Here is a 23,758-nt window from a genome sequence, read left to right on the forward strand (position 1 = left end):
TATATATTCTACAGTTCTTAAATATAATCTTCTAGAAATGTCATTAAGTTATAGTAGTTGATAGCTAAAATTAATTTGTATTCACAACAGTAGATACTTATTTTAAGGACATCTAGGAACATGAGATAGGAGGTAGACTTCCCTCAACAACCTTTCTTTGCTCTCTGAATTTGTATGCTTAAATTCTAGGAAGCCCTTTAGGACCAAAACTGAGAAGAAATTGTATTTACATTCCAGTAGAATGGCAAATTCAATAGGGGCACTGCCCTTATTTGGATTGATCTATATAAATATCCTCAACAGTGTATTATACTATGGTTTTTAAAAATTACAGATTAAATGGCTTCCAATTTTAACAAATCTCAACCCAAATACAAAAGTATATTATGAGCCCATTCCCTCATCCTACTCCTGGAAGCAATTGTTGTTTTACTGCTAAGAATTCTAGTCTATATTTGTTCAATCTTTATACATAGGATTTTTTTGGGTGGGGGTTAGTTTTGGCACCATTAAAAGTAAAAGCAGTGTTTTGATTGATACCTATAGAAAAGTCAGGGTTCTTTTTAAATTATGACAGTCTAGTAGGCTAGATTGTCAATATCATTTAAAAACAGATTTTTTTCTTTTTTTTTTACTTTTTAAGTTTAGGGGTACATGTACAGGTTTGTTATATAAGTAAGCTTGTCTTATGGGGGTTTGTTGTACAGATTATTTCTTCACCCAGGTATTAAGCCTAGTACCCATTAATTATTTTTCCTGATACTCTCCCTCCTCCCATCCTCCACTCCTCACCCTTGCGCAGGCCCCCGTGTCTGTTGTTTTCCTCTATGTGTCCTTGTGTTCTTATGATTTAGCTCCCACTTATAAGTGAGAACATACAGTATTTGGATTTCTGTTTCTGCATTTGGGACATGATCTCATTCTTGTTTATGGATGCATAATATTCCATGATGTATATGTAACACATTTTCTTTGTCCAGCCTATCATCGATGACTTAGTTTGATTTCATGTCTTTGCTATTGTGAATAGTGCTGCAGTAAACATACACGTGCATGTGTCTTTATGATGGAATGATTTATATTTCTTTGGGTATATACCCAGTAATGGGATTGCTGGGTCGAATGGTAGATCTTTCAGGAATTGCCACAGTTTTCCACAATGGTTGAACTAATTCACACTCTCGCCAACAGTGTTAAGCGTTCCTTTTTCTCTGCAACCTTATCAGCATCTGTTATTTTTTTATGTTGAGTTATTTTAACCCTCGTTTTAAAAAAATTTTTAATAATAGCCATCTGACTGGCATGAGATGGTATCTCATTGGGGTTTTGATTTGCATTTCTCTAATGATCAGTGATGCTGAGCTTTTTTTATATGCTTATTGGCTCCATGTATGTCTTCTTTTGTTTTTGTTTTGTTTTGAGACATAGTCTCTCTGTCGCCCAGGCTGGAGTACAGTGGCATGATCTTGGCTCTCTGCAACCTCCGCCTCCCGGGTTCAAGTGATTCTCCTGCCTCAGCCTCCCAAGTAGCTGGGATTACAGGCACCTGCCACCGTGCCCAGCCTAATTTTTGTGTTTTTAGTAGAAACAGGTTGGCCAGATTGGTCTCGTCCTCCTGACCTCAGAGGATCCACCCACCTCAGCCTCCTAAAGTGCTGGGATTATACGCATGAGCCACCGTGCCTGACCGTATGTCTTCTTTTGAAAAGTGTCTGTTTATGTCCTTTGCCCACTTTTTAGCGGAGTTGTTTTTTTCTTGTAAATTTGAGAAATAGAAATTTTGATTTGCTAAGAAAAGACTTACATTATTTAGGGAGGAGACACATCACCTGGAACGTTACATTTTATCTACTAATGGTGATTCACATCAGCTTCTCAATCCAGATGGAATACATCTATCCTCTTGCTACTTTGATCCCTATTTGAACATAGAGAGTAAAAGAATTAGAAGTGAAGTAGTAGTATATGCCTGCTCAAGTAAAGGAGATGAATCTGTACAATCCACATCTTGACCTGTGGCATACACTTGTGAAATGAGTCAACTTTAAGGCCCTTGAGCAAAACAATTAGATCACATGGGTTCAGTCCTATAGGGCTTTGTGCTGTAAGCAACAAAATTAACAAATCACTAAAGGAAGATTTCAAAATGATGTACTTTTTTCTTTTTGTCACCACAGGATGCTGAATATGCATATTTTGATTTTCCTGAACTTCTTCCATTGAGAACTGCTTTAATTCTCCACCTTCAACACAATACTAACGTTGATGTGCAAACGGAGTTTTCTGGATGCTTATCACAAGATTGGAAGTTATACTTGGAACAGCATTACCCGTATTTTCTGATAGTTTCAGAGGAAGGCCTGAGTGATTTACAAACGCAGCTTTTTAACTTCTTAATCATACATTCCTGGGGAATGAAAGTCAACGTTGTGCTTTCTTCAGGGCATGAATCTGATACTCTCAGACTTTATGCACATACTATGGAAAGCACAGACAGAACCCAAGCTTTTTCGAAGGAGGTAATTGACATTAATAGCTCTCATTTTTTGTCCTGATTTCTTGTTTTAATTCTCAAAATCGCTAACTCAATATTTCTGTATTTTTAATGGAACTTACTATACGCAGTCTCCAAAGAGGTAATACATTTAATAATGGTAACAATGATAATGACGGACATTTATTAAGCACTTATGCCAATTCCTTTTCCTAAATTTCTTTTAATTCTCAGGGTACTCCTATAAGGTTTGTGGCATTATTATATCTATCTATTCGTATCTAATTATGATATTATCACCTCATCTGTAAAATAATGTTTGGAGTATTGAAGTAATTTGCTCATGTTAAATACCTAATTGTGGTATAATAAATTTATTTATATGCAAACGTAAGAAATATATTATTTACATACTTATTATATGCAAATATAATACAAAATATATTTGCACTTTGTCCCCAGTTACTGTCACAGAGCTCCTAAAACCTTTGGTATTTCTTGAGTAATAATAGTGTCTTTTATTATTTGTAAGGAGCTGCTTTTGATCACATCTGAATTTTTTCCTAATGAGGTAACCTAGGGTGGGGCCCCTGAATAGCCTCAGGGTTGGGCTGACCACCAAAAGGACCAAGCCATCAGAGGCTGGAAGCTTCAGTCCCAACTACCAACCTCTGGGAAGGGGAATGAGAGCAGCTGTATATTAAGCTCTATAAAAACTCTTGAACAGTGAGGTTTGTTCAACTCCCAGGTTGGGAAGTCGGGGAGGGTGGTGCACCCAGGGCGTTACTGGGGCCACCTGCCCCTCTCCTCATACTTTGCCCTGTGCATCCATTCCATCCGGCTGTTCCACAATTGAATCTTTCATCATAAACTGGTAATAGCAAGCAAACCACTTTTCCTGAGTTCCGTGAACTATGCTAGCAAATTATCAAACGTGAAGAGGGAACCCCAGATTTGTAGCTGGTCCATCATCAGCATGTGAAGCCTGGCATTTGTGATTCATGTCTGAAGTGGGGGGCAGTCTTGTTGGACTGAATCCCTACCCTGTGGGGCCTGCGTTAACTTAGGGTAGTTCGTGTCAGAATGGAATTAAATTATATGGCACCCAGTTGGTGTCTGGAGAGAATTAGAGAATTATTGGTGTGGAAAACCCATACTTTTTTTTTTGTTAGTGCTGTAAGTAAAGAAGTGGTTTTCCTTTATGAATAAAAGGTTGACAGTGGATTTCAACAAAGGAGTATGTCTCTAGTTTCTATATTCAGCCATAGGGTGTCCTGCTGCCCAGATCATGGAAGGTAAGAAATGCATTTAACTGGAAATCCATGTGTTTAGAGGTTCATGTGTTGCATATAGGCAGTGAAATGATGGCTAACATGGAGGAAGGACTCTTAATGAGAAAGAAATGAAGAAGACTGTCAAAGAAGCAAGTAATGAGATAATTTCTTTCCTTAACATAAACTCATGAAGTCTGTAGAATTTTCAGAGAATTATGATAGACTCATTATTTTGGTATAGTTGACATTAGGTTTATGCAGTATTTCTGTTATGAAACTTGGGAGTCAAAAAATATATTAATAATCTTATGAGTGAATCTAGTTTTATTTCAGTTTTCATATTTTGAAATGAATTCTGATGACGCAGGCCATTTGATAGTTTATCAAAAAAATCTTTCAATATAATTCATATTTTTACTTTTTGTAGCAGATCTCTGCCCTTTGAAATTGGAGCTCCACCTTTTTTTTTTGTTTTGGTTGGGAAATTGCTTTCTAAATGTACAATATGGCAATAAAACCAACTAAAATTTATCATGTTTTGAGAAACATCCTTCATGTAATTAAGACATACAGATATTTGTCATGCTTATTATTTGCTTTACTTTTATTCTGTCATTAAAATATTTCCCAGGATTTTTTTTTTTAACTTTAAACTTCATTTTCTTTTCTTTTCTTTCTTTTTTTTTTTTTTTTGATTGAGTCTTGTTCTATTGCCTAGGCTGGAGTGCAGTGGCGTGATCTTGGCTCACTGCAACCTCCGCCTCCTGGGTTCAAGCAATTCTCCTGCCTGCCTTGGCCTCCCGAGTTGCTGGAATTACAGGTGCCTGCCATCATGCCAGGCTAATTTTTGAATTCTCAGTAGAGATGGGGTTTCACCATGTTGCCCAGGCTGGTCTTGAACTCGTGACCTCAGGTGATCCACCTGCCTTGGCCTCCTAAAGTGCTGAGATTACAGGCGTGAACCACCATGCCCAGCCTCTAGACTTTATTTTCATATTGAGAAGAGGTACTATTACCAGTAAGTCTCTATTTTGCCTGAGAAATACCAGACTCTGACTTAAAAATGCAATACTAGGGTTTTGATTGGTCTCTCTTTAAGAATAACCTTATTTATGTATTTATTTATTTTTTAACAGAAATGGGGTCTCGCTATGTTGCCCAGGCTGGTTTCAAACTTCTGGGTTCAAGTGATATTCCTGCCTCAGCCTCCCAGAGTGCTGGGATTACAGGCATGAGTTACGGTGCCTGGCCTTCTTTTCTTTGTAAATTGATGATTTTATTTTCTGTGAAATTATTTCCTGATTCATTATCTGTAAGTATTTCTCTGAAAGTTATTTTTCTCACCCCCTTTGGACTGTTTAAATTAGTCTCAATAAATATTATAGATGTATTATATGTTGATAATTGTTCAGGATTGGGGGTTCATACTACCTTCTTTAATTTTCTATATTTTTGAAAGCTCCATGATACCAAAACAATTCATTATACTCAAATAAAAATTAATTTGGCAAAGAGGGAATATGCATGTTTATCAGAGCTTAAGAAAAATTGCCCTAAAGACATTTGAGGGTGATTTTGCTTAGTATACCTTATAACACATGTAGAATTCAAATATCTCATTACAAAATTAATTTAACTTTATTTTAAGTTCTGGGATACATGTACAGAACATGCAGATTTGTTACATAGGTAAATGTGTGCCATGGTGGTTTGCTGCACCTGTCAACCCATCACCTAGTTATTAGGCCCTGCATGCATTAGTTACTTATCCTGATGCTCTCCCTCCCCCGTTTCCCCAATACGCCCTAGTGTGTGTTGTTCCCTTCCCTGTGTCCATGTGTTCTCATTGTTCAGCTCCCACTTATAAGTGAGAACATGTGGTGTTTGGTTGTCTGGTCCTGCATTAGTTTGCTGAGGATAATGGCTTCGAGCTCCATCCATGTCCTTGCAAAAGACATGATGTTGTTCCTTTTTACAGCTGCATAGTATTCCATGAGATATATGTGCCACATTTTCTTTATTCAATCTATGATAGATGGGCATTTGCGTTGATTTCATGTCTTTGCTATTGTGAGTAGTGCTGCAGTGAACATACTTATCCATGTATCTTTACAATAGAATGATTTATATTCTTCTGGGTATATACCCAGTAATAGGATTGCTGGATCAAATGGTATTTCTGGTTCTGAGTCTTTGAGGAATTGCCACACTGTCTTCCATAATGATTGAACTAATTTCATCCCCATCAACAGTGTAAAAGCATTCCTATTTCTCTGCAACCTTGCCAGCATCTGTTGTTTCTTGACTTTTTAATAATTGCCATTCTGACTGGCATGAGATAATATCTCATTGTGGTTTTGATTTACATCAAGTGTCTCATTTTTTACAGCTGAGAAACACTTTATTTAAGGTATTTTATATGGTTTTCTCCCTTTTACAGAATGAAGCAGTGATTCAGAGTGCATATAAAAGCCTCATACAACACTTGGAAGAAAGAAGGATTTCAGCATTAGCACCTCATTTTGAACATTTGAAATGGAATGATATGATGAAAGAGGTATTAACATTTTCATTTCTTTAAATAAAAGTTTGATAGAATTTGATAAATGAGAACCAACTTGTGATTAGGTCAGTCCTTAGACCAGACTAAAGGGTGCCATATACCTCCTTAGTACATGTATACTATCTGAATCTTAGAATGTCATGCTCTCAATGTACTTTGAATTCATCGGATGGCATATGTAATTTTATGTTCATTTCTAGGAGCCATATTTTAAGACGGACTCTGGAAAACTAGAAAGTTATAGTACTTAATGCAACAGTAATGTTTATTTTCCATTATTCAAATTGAGGAGGGCTCTAAGATATCATTTGCCATATAAACAGTCAAAATGTGAAATTAATTATACCTTAAATCTAATTTTCTGATGATCTTCTCAAACTATGCTTTATACTACTGTTTATCATGATGGACTACTAAGCACCTCTTTCTTGTTTTTTTTTTCTGATTCTCAAATGGTAAAAGATAGTTGCATGAGAAAGTTTGGAAAAAACAGAAAAGTAGTAAGAATATCCATAATTCCACTTCTTGATATTAGCATTTTGATGTATATTTTTATGTAGCTGAGGACATACTGTGTGTGTGTGTGTGTGTGTGTGTGTATAGTTTATATATGTGTTTTTGGTGTTTTTTCTTATTTTTCCAGACAAGGCCTCACTCTGTTGCCTAGTCTGGAGTACAGTGGCACAATCATGGATCACTGCAGCCTTGACCTCCCAGGCTCAAGTGATCCTCCCACCTCAGCCTCCTGAGTAGCTGGACCCACAGGCATATGCCACTATGCCTGCCTAATATTTCATTTTTATTTTATATAGAGATGGTGTCTCACTTCGTTACCCAGGCTGGTCTTGAACTCCTGGGCTCAAGTGCTCCTCCTACCTTGGCCTCCCAAATTCTTGGGATTATAGCTGTGAGCCACCATTCCCAGACTGTATATATATTTTTAGTGTACATTTCATTAAGATTAGTACATTTTTTTGTCATTAAGAAGTTTTCATAAATGTAATAGCTAATGAGTGCATTACATTTTCTTAATGCTAGACACTTAAATTACTTCAAAATTTTGGCGGATATAAATAATGTTATAATGAACATTTTGATGTATACATTTTTTGTATACATATTGGATTATTATTCTGCTATGCTAAATTCCCAGAAATTCAAAACTGGATCATAAGACATGAACATATTTAATGATCTTGATGGATGTTGTCAAAGAGCTTTGCAGAAATTCTATATCTACCTGTACTTTCATCTTTAATCTGTCAGAGAAGTGACTCACTGCACAGTTTTCAATGTTGCATTATATTATTTTTAAAATTTTGATATTATTGATATTTATAACAAGCTAATTATTGTTTTAACGTATATTTATCTGATTTTTAGTAAAATGGAATGATTTCATTTTTATTAATAATCTATTTCCTCCTTTGTGAATCAGTCGTTCATGTTTTACTAAATCTTAATTTCTTACTGAGTTATTTATTTCTTTACATATTTAGGTTTTCATATTTCTCTGCCATATTGATTGTAATTATTTTTTAATTTTCTATCATTAAAATTATACATTTTTAAACTAAACATTTAAAGATCTGTTTAGTCAAATCTATACAGTCATTTTCTTTATGTTTCTTACAAGAGCACTTCTGAGTAAAAGAATATTTCTAAATAATTTGACATTTGAAGAAATTTCTCTTTTGATAGGCGTGTCAGACTCTATTTCTGCTTCAGTGCCTATGGCCAGAAGGGTCGGACATCCAGCGTGTTCTCTGTGTCACATCATGTTCACTATCCTTGAGAATGTACCATCGCATCTTAGTAAGTAAAAAGAAGGCAGCCGCCGGGCAGAAAGGTATAACTGTCGTTCATCAGGTGTTACTGGTGTAACTTCACTGGTGGCATCAGGTTCTCCACTGTTGACATACTCTTGGTTTCTGATGGCCATTTTCTTCATTAGGAATTTAGCTCCTTCCCACACCAAGTTACATGTATTAAATAACAAAAAAGAGAGAACAATTAGAATCGGTATAGATAAGAAAATATTATGTTATATAATTTAGTGTTTTTCTTAAAATACAATGTACGGTAAGTTTTATCTGGTGTTTCACTTAGTAGTTATTTAGCCCAGTTCTAACAAACAGAGAAAGTGAGGAGGAAGAAAAGAAACAAATTGGAGGAGGGGTCCCCCTGTATGCTGTGTTTCAGGCTCTCTGTGTTACCTGACACCATGTAATCTTACAACAACTTTTCAGTAGAGCAATGATCCCTCTCTCCTGTCGATTCAAGACTTTGAGACCGCGACTTCCCTAACCTACCTAAAATCACATGGTAAAAGGCAGCCTGGATTTTGACTAGGATGGTTGGCTCCACAGCTTGTAATGATTCTGCTCTGTTAAGCTGTGTATTTAAAAGAACGGTTCTGTTGTTGTTTATTAGTATCACTGAGACTATAGAGAACCTGAGTTTGTATAATTGTTTTCAGCTTATAGGGCCCTTTAGGAATCTTGAGGAACATGGATTTTCCGCTCTACTATATGCATCCCTGCTTGCATAAGTGCACACACACGCACACACACACCCACTCACACAAGTTTGTATGCAGTCTAGATATCGGTGTGTTTCAGGCTGAAAAACTCTGTTCCTAAAACAAACAGCAATAAAAGAAATAGGAAAAAAAAAAAAAAGAGAAAGAAAAAGAAACAAAAAATGTGACTGTACAGGGCTCAAGAAGTTAGTATTCTACAGGAGAAAACTGTCAATTTCTTAAATCTATCAGCGTGATATACTTTGTGCATGGTAACACATGCCAAAAATAAATATATTTGGGGAGAGAGAAGAAATAGACAGGATATCTACCCCTATTGATCACACATATCTTGGAAGGCAATTTTAACGTCCCTTTGAAATAACTAGAGAAATTTCAGACCTCTAGTCTGAACCACCAACTCAACATTTTCACTTGGATTTGTAATAGACATCTCAAATTTAGGATTTCTGGAACCAAACTCCCCAAACCTGCTCCTGCCTCACTCTTCTCCATCCCAACAAATGACAACAACACCCTTCTAGTTGCTAACAAAAAAAAAAAAAAAAAAAAACAACCCAAAAAAAACCTTAACTCTTCAGGAGCACCATAGAGAATGGAGAGAGCCGTGAGCATTTTGTGCTTCTTCCTTCTTGATTCTTTCCTTAGTTTGAATTTCCCATCTTTGATTTTCTCTTGACTGAGAACACATTTATTAATTCACTTAGCTAAGGATATTGATTGTCCAATGTGTTCTAATAGCTGCTTTCAACCTACAGAGCTGGGATGTTATGAAGTCTAGCTAATAATAGGTAACACTTAGGGCTTACTATGTATTGGTGATATTCTAGATATTTCACGTGTCTAATCTCATTTAGTTTTTCCAGAAACCCCATGAGAAAGTGTACTGTTACTATCCTGATTTTTTACATATAGGAGAACTGACTCATGCAGTGTCTTGACTGGAGTCAATTTTCAGAGCCCAGATCCTGAATTATTGTGCAATAGTCTTTTTAATGTAGGAGACAGAGCACTCCAATATTTTAATTTAGTATGTAATACAGTAGACCTTAGCTATGTAGATTTCTCTAAAATTGTGACCTTGAATACTTTAATTTTTGAAGATAAACAGTAAAAAATGAAGAACTTAAAAACTTTACATTATTTCAGCATGATTGTCAGAATTTTAAGGGCATACTTAAAAATGATAATTACCTTAATATATTCACTTTTATGCTATGCTGAAGATGTGCTGTGAGTGGGAGTGTGAATAGCACAGATCATAGGGTTCTGGGTATAAAAGTTGATTTCTCATAAAAGTTCATATTGATTAATTTGCTTCTTTCTTACATGAGTTAGAGATGGATAGGGACCACAATCTCATTTGAATCTCCTTACTGTACTTTACTAATTGTTTTTGGAAAAATATTTTCATATGAGCATGCATGATGTTTTTAGTAGTTCTAAGTTTAAACAAATGAACATATTGAACCCAAATCAGACTCCTTGTAATTTCAGTTATCCCTAATTTTGCTCTATGAAGATACCCAGATTAAGTTTTTTTTTAACCTTCCGTGTGATAACCCTTTATATGTTCGGAAATAGTTCTGAAGTCTGCCACAGGAGGTGAAACTTGACCATTTCCTTCCCCGATTTCTCATTCAATATGTTTTACAGATAGATTGCCATCCGGGATTTCTCACCCTGAACCTGCCATGGGTTTGTGGAAATTATTCTTCACTCTCTGAAATGACAGAGCATTTTACATGGGACTCTGTCAATGCTCAGACCTCTGGGTCAGGGACTTCCTTTGCTGCCTGCTCATGTAAAGTACAGCTTCACTGAAAATCCTAGGAAATGCATTATGTGAACTACTAAGCCTGGAGCTTTCCCTCCCTCTTACCTACTTCTGTATCAGTGCAGCCAGATTTTGTATATGCGGAAGGGGACCTTCTCACAAATGTAGATGTAAAACTTTGAAGATATGTATCTTCATGGAGTGCCGATTTCAATGCCATTTCACAGTGTGACATTGTGGCTGTTCTCATCTTCTTTATTGTACGCAGGTGCACAGTAATTGCCTATCCCTGCAGGAGGTGGAAGATTTCTGCAGACTGCGTTGCCTCTGTGTGGCTTTTCAACTCCACTTACCCCTTTCTCAGAGAGCTTGTTCTCGAGTCGTCACATGCTCTTGGCTTTGGGACAGTGATTCTTTCTTAAAAATGGTAAACATATTTTGTTTATTTTTTGTCTGAACGTGAGAGGTGAAAACCATGATCACCTTTAAAACAAGAGTTATATTGGAATAATGCCAGATCTAATTAGCTGATCAGTCAAGGTCCTATTTTCAACAACTTCTATTTTTGGTAGTGTAATGAGGAAAACCACAATATATCCGTTTTACAGAAGCATGAGAGCCTTCCTCTTTTTCCCTCGTATCTCTGATGAGATCTTGTTTTTGTATAATCAATCATAGAAAATTGATTGATACTGTGTTCTCTTTGTAGAGAAACTCAGGAAAAGTGTTTATGTATTTATTTTTTCTGTTTATAATAAAAGCGTATTAAAGGAAAGTTAAAAATTGAAGCAAAATTGATAATATGTATTCCTAACCCACTGCTCAAATTAATACTGTTAACTGTTAATATTTTGGTTTAATTTTCTTCATTTTTTATTTTAGGGCATAGTTTTTGTTTTGGTTGCAATCATACAATATATGCTACATATTATTTTATTGTAAAAGTATTTTCACTTTTGGTTAGCATAATTTTTTAAATGTTTAATTTTTGTGAGTACATAGTAGTTGTACATCCTCATTGCGTGTGTGAGATATTTTGCTATAGGCATGCGATGCCTACTAATCACATCGTGGAGAACGGGGTGTCCATTCACTCAGGCTGGTTAGCATAATTATTATGGCTACTAAATATGTTTGAGTGATCATATTGTAGTTTACTTAATCATATCTCTGTCAAGGGACATTAGGATCATTTGAAGCTTTTGTATCGTAAATGCTACTGGCCTTGAGGGATTTTGTGTTTAAAGTTTTCCTTTTAATTTGTAATGAACTACTTTGAATAGATTTTCTGAAATGGGAAAAGAGATGATAAGCCAAAAAGGTGTGGAGAATTTGAGGATCTTGATAGATACTGTCAAATTGTTATCAAAGACATTTTAAAACTAATCTGTCAGGCAGCCAGTCCACACACGTTTATTCAGTGCATATTCACTGTGATCAGCACCAAGAAAGGAGTTGAGAGAAATACAAACTCTTATCTCTTCTTTTTCCATGGAATTTCAGTTTACATTATTGAATAAACAGTAAAATGATTCCAAAGGTGCTGATGGATATGAAGGAGGGACTAACGAAGCTTTGGAAACTGATGATTAAGAGACACAACCCAGTCTGGAAAGGCTGACCTCTCTGAAGGGTGAAGAGAAGTGAAATGACTCATGTTCTGAAGGATGAGTAATAGTTAGCTGGGGGAAGGGAAGAGCAAAAGGTTTTCAAGAGAGGAAGTAGCACTTGCGAATGCCCCAAGGAGCTGAGATACGTTTAGTGAGACCAGAGAGGAGAAAAGCTGATGAAGCTGAGGGGGTAGAAGAAAACTCAATATAGTACTTGTTGGCTTTGTTAAGGACTTAGGAAATCCTAAGGGTAGTGAGAAGTGATTGAAGGGTTTCAAGCTGAAATTGACATTTTTGTTTAAAGGTTCTTTGGCTGAAGTGCATAGAGCGCATTGTGGACATCCAAATATAGACATGAGGAAACCGCCCTGGTGATCACATGGTGATGATGCTAACGTGGTTAAAATGTTGGTGGCAATAGGAACAAATAGAAGTCGAAAATGCAAGAGTTCTTTAGTTCTTCAAGGCTTTGAAGCTGACAGGGTTAAGGAATAGGCTATGAGGCAGAAGGGAGAAGGAAGAGTCAAAGATGACTTTCTGGTTTCTGGCTAGGCCAACTGTGTGAATGCTGCCACTGTAAGAAGAACATTCTGAGGAGGAAAATAATGAATTTGGGAAATAGTGAGTTTGAGATGGTGGCAATGAGACTTCCAAAGGAAATACCTAAAAGGCAGTTTCAGTATTCTTTGGACTGGGAATAAAAATTTGGATCAGATATTTCAAAAAGAAGGGAATGGTTTATTAGTGTTAAATTCTGAAGATAATATGAGGATGCTGACAGAAAATTCAGTGACTTTAATGGCATGAAAGTCAAGGCCAGTTATTATTACTGTTTTGAGACAAGGTCTTGCTCTGTTGCCCAGACTGGAGTGCTGTAGCATGACCATAGCTCACTGCAGCCTCAACCCCCCAGGCTCAAGTGATCCTCCCACCTTAGCCTCCCTAATAGATGGGACTATAGGCACACACCACCATGCCTGGCTAATTTTATTTTTTGTAGAGGCAAGGTCTGGTCATGTTGCCAAGGCTGGTCTCGAATGCCTGGGCTCAAACAATCCTCCTGCCTCAGCCTCACAAAGTGTTGGGATTATAGGCATGAGCCATGGTACCTAGCCTAGGCTAGTTATTATTAAGAGCTGTTTTGGTAGAGTGATGGGGTACAAAATCTATGGAATATTCAAAACTAATGAGTGGATGGTTATAAAATAAAGGTAGTGGAGGCAACTCTCTCCTTGAAGTTGGTCTTAGTTCATCTGTAATCTTTTTTTTTTTTTTTTTTTTAGGGAGACCAGAGTTTTATCATTACTCAATTCAGTCTCCCCTGAGCATTTGGAGATCAGAGTTTTAAGGACACCTTGGTGGATAGGGGGAAGCCAGTGAGCCCAGAGTGCTGATTGGTCAGGTCAGAGATGAAATCATAGGGCGTTGAAGCTGTCTTGTTGCACTGAGTCAGTTCCTGGATGGGGGCCACAAGATCAGATGACTCAGTTTATAGATCTGGCTGATGTCAGCTGATCTATCAAGTGAAGGGTCTGCAAAGTATCTCAAGCGCTGGTTTAGGTTTTACAATAGTGATTTTATCTCCAGGAGGGATACTGGGAAGGGTCAGAATCTTGTAGCCTCTAGCTGCGTGACTTCTAAGCCATAATTTCTAATCTTTTAACTAATTTGTTAGTCCTCCAAGGGCAGTCTAGTCCCCAGGAACGAAGCGGGTTTGTTTTGAGAAAGGGCTGTTATCATCTTTGTTTCAAACTATAAACTGTAAGCTAAGTTCCTTCCAAAGATAGTTGTAGTTCAGCCTATACCCAGGAATGAACAAGAACAACTTGGAGGTTAGAAGCAAGGTAGAATTCGTTAAGTCAGATCTCTTTCACCATCTCAGTCATAGTTTTGCAATGGTGGTTTCGATCCCTCCTTTTGGGTTTTATAACATCTTAATCTTAAGGTCTTGGCTAAAGAAGATGGAAAAAGGCAAAGACCGCTCTAACTTCTTCCTGCTCACCAGGGGTGTCGTGGGGGTAGGTGATGACCCCAAAGTGAGAGAAAAGGAATCATTTGCGACTGTCTGAATGTACTTATGCAAGCCTGGCTGGGATTCCAGGACCTACATGACAAAGGTGTTAGTATTGTCATCTATAGTTTTAGTACCACATTAAGGGAACAGCGTACTATAAGATAAATTATGAGTACTAGGATAAGCAGTGCAGTTCCCAGTTTTAAAAGTAAAGACATGAAACCATTAGTCTGGAGACTTATAGACTACCGTCTGTAATCTTTGTGGTTGTAATGACTTTATCATTCCACCCAGAAATGTCCCTTGTGACCTACCTTACAGGAGGTTAACCATGAGTATGAAATTATTCCATGACTCCCTGCTAATAATGTTTTATTTTTAATTTTCAGAACAAGTGGTGTGAACATTTCATTTTAAGCAACTTAAACGTTTTGGGATGCTGGAATCTGAATTTAAATCATGTTTCTGACTTGCATGATGAACAATTGTTAAAGAATATTGCCTTTTACTATGAAAGTACTCAAGGTAGTATCTTAATATGTATTAACATAATATAATAAACAAATTACATAAAACCCTTATAAGTTTTCCAGTACATACCACAGCAACATTTTTGTTTCTTGAAAACCTTTGTTTGTGTGTGTACATACTTTTTACGTATTTTATTTTTACTTCACTTAATAGCATTTGAAAATGAGTTTAATAGCATTTGAAAATGAGAATATGACATAATATTAAGTTATATTTTTATTTAAGTGGTAGATGCATATTTTATAACACTTACTGTAATTAATATAATCCTTTCACTATTTTTGAACATTTAAGGGTGTATTGCATTTTTCCTAAAAATAAATAAAACTGCATTTTGGTACATACATAATTTTTGCCTTCCTTTGAATATTTTTATAGAGTAAGTTATCTAGAGTGGCTTACATAGTCAGAGAATAATAAAACATTTCAAAACATATCTTTCCTGAATGAACATTTGTTGGAGTTTGTTGGGCTTCTGGCATTTAATTCCCTTAGATGACAAACATTTGAATAAACTCACTGCATAAAATGTAGCAAATTTTACTAGTTTTAACAAAATTCTCACCTTCTCCATATTCTGTAAACTCTTTAAAAACTTGTTTTTAAATTAGTTTTTAAAGTTGCAAGCTTATATGTAGCATATTGTTCTTCATTATTTTAGGAAATAATTATATATTTATCATTAGTATTATTTAATAAGGACTATGATTAAAACGGTGATGTTCCATTGTTAATTTTTTTTTTTTAGCAGGGGGAGGGTATCTCAGTATGTTGCCCAGATGGCCTTGAACTCTTGGGCTCAAGTGATCCTCCTGCTTCAGCCTCCTGAGTAGCTGGAACCACAGGCCCATGTCACAGGAACTGGCTCTCCATTATATTTAAAGAGAAAATGACTTTAAAAAACTACTGTCATAGTGTCATGACTAATTCTCATGCAAATGTGTAACTCACTCTAAGTTTCCATATCTGATCATCTTCCCAGAGCTCTATGAATTTATTCAAAAAAGATGCTCTGTGCGTGTCTGCATGTGTATGACTTTTAAGATTTTAATATTTTTTATTATGCAGAACCACATTTGAATTTGGGAGATTCCATTAGGAGGGATTATGAACACCTGTGGAATATTGTGTCACACCTGGTTAAAGAATTTGATGTTGGAAAGTGTTTTCCTCTGAGAACAACAAGAAGACCTTTTCTTGGACAAAAGAAATCAGTCATTCAAGGTATTAAATGGGTAAATTATAGTGGAACAAAAGCGTGTTTTTCCTGAACAACTTTTAGAAGCTGTAATAATTCAGTTGTTCCAAGTGTGAATAATTTTCCTTCACTGTGCTTTCTTGTTTACCTCTTAATTGAGGTTTAAGATACATATAATAATGTGGTTAAAGTAAACCAGTGTGCACGAAAGTCTGGTGAAATTTTACACAGATATATACATCTGTGTGATAACCACCCAGATCAAAAGAGAGGCCATTTCTAGCACCTCAAGAGAAAGTTTGTCATGCCACTTCCCAATCCATCCTCCCGCTCCTGTCGCCTCTTTCACAGACTTCAATACAGTTTCTTAGTTTTGTCTGCTTTGAACTTTGTTGGGATGGAATCGTATAGTATATATTTTTTCTATTTTTTTTTCTGTCAGTATAATGTCTGAGACATTCCTGCCTGTTGTATTTACCATTATGCTTAAAAGTTATTGCTGTGAACTGTCTCTTTGTATGAATATATTACACTCTGTCCATTTGGAGCATTTCCTAACTATTGGCGATTGAATTGTTGAAGAAGCAGTAAAATGATTTCAAAGCTGCTGATGGATATGAAGGAGGAACTAATGAATGCTGTGGAAACTAAAGATTAAGAGACACAACCCAGTCTGGAAAGGTTGACCTCTCTGAAGAAGTGAAGAGAAGTGAAATGAGTCCTGGTCTGAAGGATGAGTAATAGTTTGCTGGGGGAAGGGAAGAGCAAAAGGTTTTCCAGAGGGGACATGGTACTTTAGAATTCCCCAAGGGGCTGAGATATGTTTATGTAACCAGAGAGGAGAAAAGCTGATGAAACTGAGTAGGGGGTACTTGTTGGCTCTGTTAAGGACTTAGGAAATTGTAAGAGTAATGAGAAGTGATTGAAGGGTAAAACTGTTATGAATATTCTTACATATAACTTTAGGTAGATATATGCATTTATTCACTTCAAGTATATACATAGAAATGCAGCTTTATGAACTACTGTCCAAATATTTTCTAAAGTGATAGTTCCAAGTTAAACTCCCACCTTCCATGTGGGCATTTTGGAATTTTAGAATTGCTTCCCAGCCTTGTCAATCTTTTTTTTTTTTTTTTTTAATGAGACAGAGTGTCACTCTGTTGCCCAGGCTGGCGTCCAGAGGCACCATCATAGGTCACTGTAACCTTGAACTCCTGGCCTCAAGCAAACCTTCCACCTCTGCCTCCCAAACTGCTGGGATTACAGGTGTATGCCCAGCCTACTGTTAGTCTTTTTTATTTTGGCCATTCTGATGGGTGCGTGGAGGTAGCTCATTGTGGTTTTAATTTGCATTTTCTTGGACTTTTCATCTGTTATTGGCCATTTGAATATCCTCTTGTGAAATGCCTGCTTGTCTTTTGTCCATTTATAAAATATAGGTCATGAGTATTTCACAAGTCTGTGATTGATCTTGAATTTACTTTTGTATGGTGTGAGAGAGGGGTTATTTCTTCGCCCTCTGTTCTCTTTCATAGGTTTATCCTTGAGCCTTGTTTATCCTTGAACTAATATGAAAGTTGATTATGGTAGTTCTGTAAGAAACTTTGGTTTTGGTAGTGTAAATGCTCCAACTTTGTTCTTTTGAAGATTGTTTAGTTTATTCTGAGTCCTTTGCATTTTCATTTAAATTTTATAATTGGCTTGTTAATTTTTAATAATAACTTGGATTATTGTTGTATTGAGTCGAAGACCCATTTGGGAAGTGTGTCAGTTATTTTTCTACCAGATAAACAGAACTAGTAGGATACATATATTAAGAGATTTATTGCAGGGAATTGCCTTACCTGATTATAGGGACTGGCTCAGCAAGTCCAAAATTTATAGGGCAAGTATTAAGGAAGGAGAGGCTGGAACTTTGGGGCATGAGCTGAAGCTGCAGGTCACAGGTGGCATTTATTCTACTTCAGGGAAACCTCAATTCTGCACTCAGGGACTTTGAGATGATTGGATCAGGCTCATCTAGATTATCTAGGATAGTCTTCTTTACTTAAAGTAAATTGATTGTAGTCTTTAAGCCCATCTACAAATACCTTTACAACAACAAACAGATTTGTGTTTGATTGGATAACTAGGGAACTATAGGCTAATGAAGTTGACACCTAAAACTGACCATTTCAGTCTACCTCTTGTCATCTGAGCACCCGTATACATATCCTTAAACCATACTTAATCTCCCAATAAAGGCACTAACAAAATCACACTTGTGCTTAACATGATACAACTATCCTGCGTACAACCAACAACATGTTAACTCTTCCTTCAAAAGATAACGCTAAGTTCTTGGGCAATTTTCACTCTTCTACTTTGATATCCTGTAACCTAATACTGTGATACAAAGCATACTTTTATGACTACATTGTATGTAAACTGATAAAAGAAGAAAACAAAAATGTCTGCTTAATATATATATTTTCAAGACAAAATAAGGAAGAAATGCCCCTAACTATTACAGTCCTCATTTCTGCAACTGGTCACATGGTCATAGCTGGTATTTATGACTGCCTCCTCCTCCCATTACCTATTCCCTATACCCTTTGCACCAGCAAGCACCTAAGCTGGTTATGGTTCTTTGCCTGAGGTCCTCCTTTTCCAGGGCCGCTGTCACAAAGCACCACAAGCTGGTGGCTTACAGCAACAGAAGTTTATTCTCTTACAGGTCTGGAGGTTAATGTCTGAAATCAAATTGTCTACAAAATTGGTTTCTTGTGGAGGGTTTGATTTAAAAGCCAAACTGTTAATGGAAAAACTGAACTTTGTAAAATATTTCAAAGAGGTTTATTCTGAGCTATATGGGTGACTGTGGCCTGGGGAAAGCACAATCCCAAGAAGTCTTGAGTAAGTGGCCCTGAGGTGGTTGGGTTACAGTTTGGTTTTATACATTTCAGGGAGGCAGGAGTTACAGGCAAAGACATAAATTAATACATGGGAGGTATACACTGACCCCAAAAGGCAGGATATCTTGAAGCAGGAGCTTACAGATTATAGGTAGATTTGGAGATGATTTCATTTGCAATTGTTTAAAGGAACAAAGCTTTGTCTAAAAACTTGAGGCCAGGCGCTGTGTCTCAGGCCTGTAATCCCAGGACTTTGGGAGGCCGAGGTAGGCAGATCACAAGGTCAGGAGATCAAGACCATCTGTCTAACAGTGAAATCCCGTCTCTACTAAAAATACAAAAAATTATCTGGTCATGGTGGCACGTGCCTGTAATCCCAGCTACTTAGGAGGCAGAGGCAGGAGAATCACTTGAACCTGGGAGGCAGAGGTTGCAGTGAGCTGAGATCGCACCACTGCACTCCAGCCTGGGCGACAGAGTGAGACTCCGTCTCAAAAAACAAAGCAAACAAACAAACAAAAAACTTGGAGTTAGCAGAAAGGTTTAAGTTAAGACCAGGAGTCTGCTCATCATCATGTGATGTTCTGCCAGAGTCAGGTTTTCAGAGCACGTCATGGTATACTGAGTCATAGTGGCCTGTAGGGCGCATGATGTCACCTTGGACCTGGCCTTAGGTCTTGTTAATGATCTTATTGCCACAAAGAGTCTGTTCTGTCAGTCTTGCAATCTCTATTTTAACATTAATGCTAGTCAGTTTTTGTGTCTAAACTGCAAAAGGGAGAGGGGTATAGTGAGGCCTATCTGACTTCCCTTTGCATCGTGGCTCAGAACTCAGTTTTAAAGGTTTCTCTGGGGGTAACCTTGGCCATTAGGGGATCCATTCAGTTATTTGTGGGGGTTGGGCTTTGAATTTTATTTTAAATTTACAATCCCATGCCTCTCTCTCAGCTTCTGGCGGCTGCTGGCAATCCTTGGTGTTCCTTGGCTTGTAGATGCATCGCTTTCATCTCTGCCTCTCCCTTTACATAGTGTTCTCCTTCTCTCTGTGTGTTCCCTCTGGGTCTGTGTGCAAGATTCTCTGTTCTTAAAAGAATGCCAGTTATTACATTAGGCCTCACCCTAATCCAGAATAACCTTATCTTAACTTGATTTCATCTGCAAAGACCCTATTTCAAAATAAGGTCACATTCACAGGTAGCGGTAATTAGGACTTGAACATGTCTCTTCAAAGAACACAGTCCAATCCAATCCTTTGTTCCTTAAGGGTATGGACCCATAGAGTACTGTTTGCATTGGTTTGTTGTAGTTTTCCATGGACATTAATCACATGGCATGGTAGTACGAAGGGATGTACTACGGGATCCTTAAGGGATCGCCTGTATTCTGGGCATACTTTCTCTTTCCCCTCCATTGAGTAGTAACAGCCCGATGTCCCCTTGAGAATCAGGATCAATCATAGCAGCCAGCACAATAACCCTTTCCTTTGCCTGTTGATTCAGAGGCACAAGGAATTCAAAATGGCAAGATGGCAGTCCTAACTTCTAGTTCAACAGAATCATTGTGTCTCCTGGTGGAAACATTCCTCTCTTTGGAACTAAGATCTCTAAACAGACAGAACATAGAGTTGCCAGAACAGATAGCAGAAATTTTGCTAGCATATCACTTAGGAGTAATAGTCATCCCTTTTCTATCTCTGGAATCCTGAATTTGTGAATTATGCCTATAATTCACAAACAACACTATATATTGGACACTAATTCAGAGCAGTTACTGCCTTCTGGAGAACGTTGCCCCAGCCTTCAAAGTATTTCCACCTAGCTCACACTGTAACTGTGTCTCTAAAAGGCTGTTAGACTATTCTACTGAGGCAACTGCTTCAGGATGATGGAGAATATGGTAAGACCTGTGCATTCCATGAACATAGACCCACCTCCACACCTCATTTTCTGTAAAGTGAGCTCCTCGATCAGAAACCATATCGTGTGAAACACCAAGATTGTGGATAAGGGTTCTGTAAGTCCAAGGATGGTATTTTTGGCAGAAGCATTGCATGCAGGGAGGGTAACTATATCCAGAGTAACTGTCTGTTCCAGAGGGAATGACTCCTTTCATGAGGGAAGCAATCTATAATCAGCCTGCAATTGTGTCAGCGTGGACGTGTTGCAGGGCCTTCTCTTATTCTTGGCTCCAATAAGAACTAGCAGCTTTTCAGGTCACTTGATAAATAAGCCAGAATAGCACACCTAAGTGAGAAATATGTTGCCTTCCAAATTCACAAAGGTCCCCCAGGCATTATACTTTATTTTTTAATTGTAGGAGGGGGCCAGATGCAACAACTACCCTTCTCCTAAGAAAGGATATCTTGATATACCCCACACAACTGGATTCCTACAAGTTATGCAGAGGTGGAACATCCTTGAATTTTTGTTCCATTCATTTTCCACCATCAACAAATTTTGCTGAGATGGAAATTCTCTGAATTTTTGCTGAATTTATTTCCCATCTTTGACATACAAATGTCTTATTGGTATGTCAAGTAGTGTCTACTTTTTATTCAGTGGATCCGAGCAGCGTAATATTAACTATGTGATGGACCAGTGAGATGCTTTGTGGAAGAAAAAATTTTCTTCCAGAAAAATTCCCAGGGGGCTAAATTATGACATAGGGCTAGGGTAGGACAGTGAAGGTGTATTTTTCTGGCCTTCCCAGCTGAAAGTAAAGGGTTCCTGGTGGTCTTTATTAACAGGAATGGAGAAAAAAAGCATTTGCCAGCTCGATAGCTGCGTACCAGGTACCAGGAGTTGTATTATTTTACTCAAACAATGAAACCAACCCTGGAACAGCAGCTGCAGTTGGAATCATCATAGGGTTAAATTTACAGGAACCTATTGGCAGTTTCTAGAATCCGTCTGTCTTTCTGCATAGGCCAAATAGTCACGCTGAATGTGAATGTGAGGAAAATCACCACTCCTGTATTATTCAAGTCTTTAATGGTGGCGTTAATCTCTGCAATCCCTCCAGGAATGCAGTATTACTTTTGGCTTATGATTTTTCTAAGTATAGACAGTTCTAGTGGCTACAATAAGCCCTCGTTCCATAGGTCAAGGAACCAACCCGGGGATTTGTTGAGTTGCTGAGTATGTCTGTCCCAGTTATACATTCTGAAACTGGTGAAATAACCACACAGTAGATTCAGGGACCCACTGGGAGATGAACTTGAGAGAAAACTTCATGAGTCACCTGATGCTCCACAAGCCCTTACTGACTGGGGGGTGGGCGGTGGGGGGCACAGTGACATTCTGGGTCGCCTGGAATTAGTGCCAGTTCAGAATCAGTATCCAGTAATCCCCTGAAGTCAGATGATTTCCCCTTCTCCAGTGGACAGTCACTCTGATAAATAGCAGTAGGTCCCTTTGAGGATGACTGAAGAAAGATGAACAGTATGAGTTTGGGCAGTGGAGCAGGGACCTTCTTCAAAGGGACTCAGCCTTCTCTCCAATCAAGGGATTCTGGGTCTGTAACAGGGCTTAAGTTTAAGAACTGATTAGGAGCCATGACTGGTGATTTAAATTAGGCATTTGTTCACTTTCCTTAGAACTCTTTCTCTTATACAGATCAATTTAGAATTTAGTGGAATGCCCATCTATTGTTTTTTTCTAGGAACACTAAGACCAGCTAGCCAATGCCGTAGGTTTCTGTGAATCAGACTATTCAGATTACTGCTTTGACTTTGCCGTCCATTATGGTAACCATAACTACCTTATCTTTAGTGATTAAGTGCTGCCACTTGGCCCCTGCCACCCCAGGATTGAATTATCCCTGTTGCATTTAGGGAACCCAGTTTGCTGGTAGCATTTCCCACTGCAATTTCTGACTTACACAGTAGAGTCACCATGGAGCTATTCCAGAATTCTGGGGTTCCCCTTACAATTTTATTTCTCATAGTTGTGGTGGAAGGTGTGTCCTCTGCACCCTTATGGATTGAGTGAGCAGATCTTACATGAGAAGTCACTCTGACCTTCCAATCTCTCTAAGCCTTTGGATACCTTAGGTCAATCACATGTCCAATTGGAGTTTCAGAAGCAGACAATAGAGACATCAGAGGAAGAAATATCCATAGATAATGACTGAAAATAATTTTTTTTCTGATTTAATGAAAGACACAAATACCTGGAGTTAGGATGCAGAAATGAGTCTCATATAGGACATACACCTATACACATTCACGCAGCTATGCCCACAACACACACACACACACACACACACACCCAACTAGACACATTATAGTGTAACCGCAGCATACCAAAAACGAAGTTCTCTTAAGAATTAGAAAGAAAACAGTTACCTACAAAGACATAAAAGTTAAATTGCTAGTAGACTTCTCCACAATAACAATGAACACAAGATGGTAATGAAATAATATCTTTTAAGTAACGAGACAAAATAATGGTTGTTGGGGGATAGTATAACCAGCATAAGTATAACTTATGAATGAGGAAATAATATAGATATTTTCAGATGCACGAGAACTGAGTTAACTAGCATCATATCCTCATTAAAAATATTTGTATATGATACAATTCAGGAAGAAGGAAATAGTCCCAAGGGAAAGTGAGAGATGCAAGAGGAATGCAAGTGGGAATTGTGGATACATTGGCAGACGGATATTGCCCAGAATTTAGGAATGAGGAAGGAGAAGGATTGTATTTTTTCATCTATAGTTTTGAACAAAGCTAAATTTAAAAATTCTCTAGTCAAAGCTAAATTTAAAAATTACTCTAAAGAATATTTGGTGATACATAAAATACTCGTATTATTAATTTTTTCCTATTTTTGTCATTTAATTTTCGTGGAGACT

The 23,758-nt window shown here is 37.5% G+C and overlaps 1 protein-coding gene across 1 annotated transcript in view; it reads left to right on the forward strand.

Moving 5' to 3' along the window:
• DDX60L (DExD/H-box 60 like) overlaps positions 1-23,758 on the forward strand; it is a 117,901-nt gene that overhangs the window by 16,214 nt on the left and 77,929 nt on the right. The window contains exons 5-10 of the mRNA XM_050791743.1: positions 2,178-2,519; positions 6,209-6,325; positions 8,033-8,146; positions 10,919-11,077; positions 14,664-14,799; positions 15,874-16,029. Of these exons, the coding sequence (XP_050647700.1) occupies positions 2,178-2,519; positions 6,209-6,325; positions 8,033-8,146; positions 10,919-11,077; positions 14,664-14,799; positions 15,874-16,029 (1,024 nt within the window). The remainder of the gene's footprint in view (positions 1-2,177; positions 2,520-6,208; positions 6,326-8,032; positions 8,147-10,918; positions 11,078-14,663; positions 14,800-15,873; positions 16,030-23,758) is intronic.

The sequence above is a fragment of the Macaca thibetana genome, chromosome 5 (assembly GCF_024542745.1).
Source record: "Macaca thibetana thibetana isolate TM-01 chromosome 5, ASM2454274v1, whole genome shotgun sequence".
Taxonomy (NCBI): domain Eukaryota; kingdom Metazoa; phylum Chordata; class Mammalia; order Primates; family Cercopithecidae; genus Macaca; species Macaca thibetana.